At 35.9% G+C, this 3,450-nt stretch overlaps 1 protein-coding gene and 1 long non-coding RNA gene across 2 annotated transcripts in view; one reads left to right on the top strand and one right to left on the bottom strand.

Annotated features, from left to right (window-relative positions):
• The window catches only part of LOC110266292, a 7,593-nt gene that overhangs the window by 855 nt on the left and 3,288 nt on the right, over nucleotides 1–3,450 (top strand). The window lies entirely within an intron of this gene.
• Nucleotides 875–3,341, bottom strand: LOC107619211 (rhomboid-like protein 19; the record flags this gene model as incomplete). Its single annotated transcript, XM_016321453.2, is given in 7 exon segments — nucleotides 875–1,012; nucleotides 1,116–1,318; nucleotides 1,412–1,517; nucleotides 1,914–2,080; nucleotides 2,201–2,261; nucleotides 2,884–3,014; nucleotides 3,136–3,341. Coding segments are annotated over 7 exon segments (845 nt in total), but the record flags the coding sequence as incomplete, so codon positions are not given.

The raw sequence follows: 3,450 nt of genomic DNA, 5'->3' as shown, positions 1-3,450 counted from the left end.
ATTGACGCTCACAACAACAAAGAACATCCCTTTCTCCGCGTTCTCGTGACCTTCTTTCCAACCGACGACGTTTCTCACGTCCTCTCAACGGTTGTCTACGACGTGTTTTACATACTTAACAATCGATAAAAACATTTAAGACTTATCAAGCCGCTTTACTTCGATAGCTTTAACAATTACAAGGTCTCGACAATTTCATTACTTTTTGTAAAAACACTAAAGCAGGCACAGGAACTCGTTCTAAGAATTACACGTAAAAACCGAACCTGACTATAAAAGTACTTTGAAATTTCAAAGAGAAACAACACGTAAAAGGTTTAATTTATACATTTTTTCACCACATAAATAAAGGAGTGTATTTCTTAAGTTTTCATTGAACTAATAAGTTGACGAACTTTCCAAACTTAGAGCAATCAATAGTTAGGTTACAAAATAACAAAACTTCTTACCAACAAGCCTTTGATACTTTATATTTTACACCGCGGTTTCAACATATGAAATAGGGTTCGTTCTCAACGATGTATAGGTGTTAAACTCTATATAAGTATCATACTTGAGATTTTTCACCTAGTTTAGTTACTACACTAATGACTGCAATTAACTTCTGAAATTGACTAAAAGTCTAAAACAAATAAACAGTGCTTCTCACAGCTTTTTCTCTTCTCTTCTAGCTTGAATAATTTTACTAGCAAGCAATACATTACAGCCAGAATTTAAAGGCAGATCCTGTAAGCATCTGTGCTTACAAGGGTAAAGCTGTGTACATCTACCCTCCTCAGAAATTCACTAAGTGAGAATCTTGTGCATTTGTTTGTCCTTTTTTCTTATACACAACTAAGAAAATTTGAACTAAATCAAAGCATTGTGAGATTACCGTCTCCTAGTTGCCTCAATGGAGTCAGAACCCGGCAAAGGTTCAGCTCCTAGGGAGTAGCCTTGAGCATCATTAGATGCACTGGATCTTCCACATAGCATTCGATGAAATATTGATGCAATAGGGTCTATAACTGGCCTACAAGGAAGCAAAAGATATAGATGATCAGAGGTTGCTGAGACTAAGACTAAGGAACTTATAATTTATCATATATGATGGTCAAAATATAACTCTAATTTACCTTAAAATCTCGGGGAAAAATGTAGAGAATGCAAAATCCTCGCTTGGGTCACCCCTATACTTTGTTTCTGATTTCCTCTGCCAGTATCTAAGGTAAATCCAGCTCATGTATGTGCCAAATATTATAGCTGGAAGATATGACATTGCCTCCAGCGTGAAGAAGCTCGTAGCAATAGAACACAATACATTGATAGACGGCAACCACTGAATAGAAATGGAAGTGGGGCATTTACATAAAACTGATGTTGCTGGAAAGCAATGCATTATAACCAAAGGAACAGGTTTAGAATAACAAACCTTCATTTTTATCTTAAGGGCTGGAAGTTCTTGATCTGGTATGATTTGCTTGATGCCGACCAACAAACCGGATATTACCCCATGAAATCCAGAAAGTGGCATATAACTAGAACATTGCAAGGGTATTAGATCTACAGAAATGGATCAAGGAGCAAATAGTACACAGAATGTCTTACATAATGCAGCAGACAGCATATTTATATAAAGAAACTTCAAGACCTGAAGGACCTACAAAAATAATCTTATTTCACAATTTCAATTTTCTGCTTAATGAATACTGCTGGAAGGATGGTCTTCTAAATGTTGAACCTAAAAGAGACTACGTAATCAAGCTTCAAACAGTCTATTTAGCTTCTAACAAAAAAATCGAGAGTCTAAATGCAGTGTAAGTGTGGAGAAGTGGAAAATCTTACAAGAACAAAATAAGTTCGATAATAGTATGAGCAACTAACAGAAAATATCATCCCAGATAGTACGATGATAATGGATTTTAAATACTTACAGGTAAGTCTCCTGCGTCTTAATGTAGTATAAAGAAATAGCAGTGATGAAAATACACACAGAAGTCAGAACGTTAACTATAAAGATAAACTTTATGAATTCCCTAGGACCCCAAACTGGTTCGAGCAGCTTCCCAATGAACAGAAGACCAAGGGTGTTGACCACTACCTATAAAATAATATGAAATTGAATGTTAATTGTGAGATTTTCCTTAATGCAATAAACAGATTCAGGATATACAATGAAGAAAATATAGAAACTTAATTTGAAGGAACAGTAAGCCCATACCCCATATATAGATTGTTCAATGTAACCAGCTGTAATAAGGTTCCAGCCAAATGGGATTGTCCTGCAAAATGAAACCAACAGGTAAGTAACTTCCAAATAAAAAAACTCTAATTATCAGTGGTGTGAATTTCAATAAGGTGTGAATTTCGTATTTTTCATGGTTTGAATCCTTGCAAGCATTGAAAGGACAATAACTCTACACTAAGCACGCCTGCAGTAGATTGAAGTCTATCTATTTACTACTTCTATGAAGAGAACTTCATCATGACAAATGCGAGGAAAGGTACCTCTCAAATCAAATGCAGATGTCCAACACAAGACACAAACACCAATAGTTGAAGATGCAAATTTGCCGAATGATTTTAGGGTCACAAAAACAAGCAATTATCCACAAAAAAACGCAACACTCAACAAGAAAACTTAGTTGATGATGCTTCCACAATACTATCCAAAATTTGAGTTGGGATCGATAAACAGGAAACAGTAAGCATATCAAGTAAAAAGCACTTTACAATTGTAATAATAACACATTGACATTTTACCAAACAGATTGCGGTCAGAAACAATGAACTAAGTAAAAATAAACTATGGCTCAGAAACAGTGTGACTTGACTAGAAAGACTGAGACTTCGATGCATATACACGAGAGCATTTATGTTTGTTTGGATCAATGAATGAGAGACCTTGCAGGAATGAGAGCGACGTAGGTAACGGCAGAGGGGAAGACGGTAACGACAATGTGAGCAGCAACGAGCACCACAACGAGGCCTTTGCAGAGACGCGTGAACCCTGACATCGAGAACGGGCTTGCGCCCTAAAAACCGATTGCAATTGGAATTCAAATTGGTGAGTGTGAGAAAGAATAAAAAAGAACGAAAATTGAAAGCAAGATCTGATTTTGATTCTGATCTCAGATAGAGAGAGAGGGAATATACCCCTGAAACTGAAAGTGGAAGCGGTTGAGTAGTGCTCATGAAGAACGAATGAGAGTGAATGTGATGAAGAGATTCAGAAGAAGAAGAAGAAGAAGACGACGAGATTCAGATTTGAGAGAGAAGAAAAGGTAAGTTGCAAGGTGTGGGAATGGTGTTTATGCTACACTCTCTTCTTCCTTACTCCTTAATTCATTCCATTTATGAAATTAATAAAATTTGGACTACTTGAATTGAGTTAGTCAAACTTTCTAGAATAGAAAGGTCATGATTAATACTTTTATTAATATTAATCAACACATTACATTAATATTTTAT

This window comes from Arachis ipaensis, chromosome B09 (assembly GCF_000816755.2).
Source record: "Arachis ipaensis cultivar K30076 chromosome B09, Araip1.1, whole genome shotgun sequence".
Taxonomy (NCBI): domain Eukaryota; kingdom Viridiplantae; phylum Streptophyta; class Magnoliopsida; order Fabales; family Fabaceae; genus Arachis; species Arachis ipaensis.
Note: the sequence above shows the minus strand (reverse complement) of the source record. Positions and strands in the feature narration are given on the sequence as shown.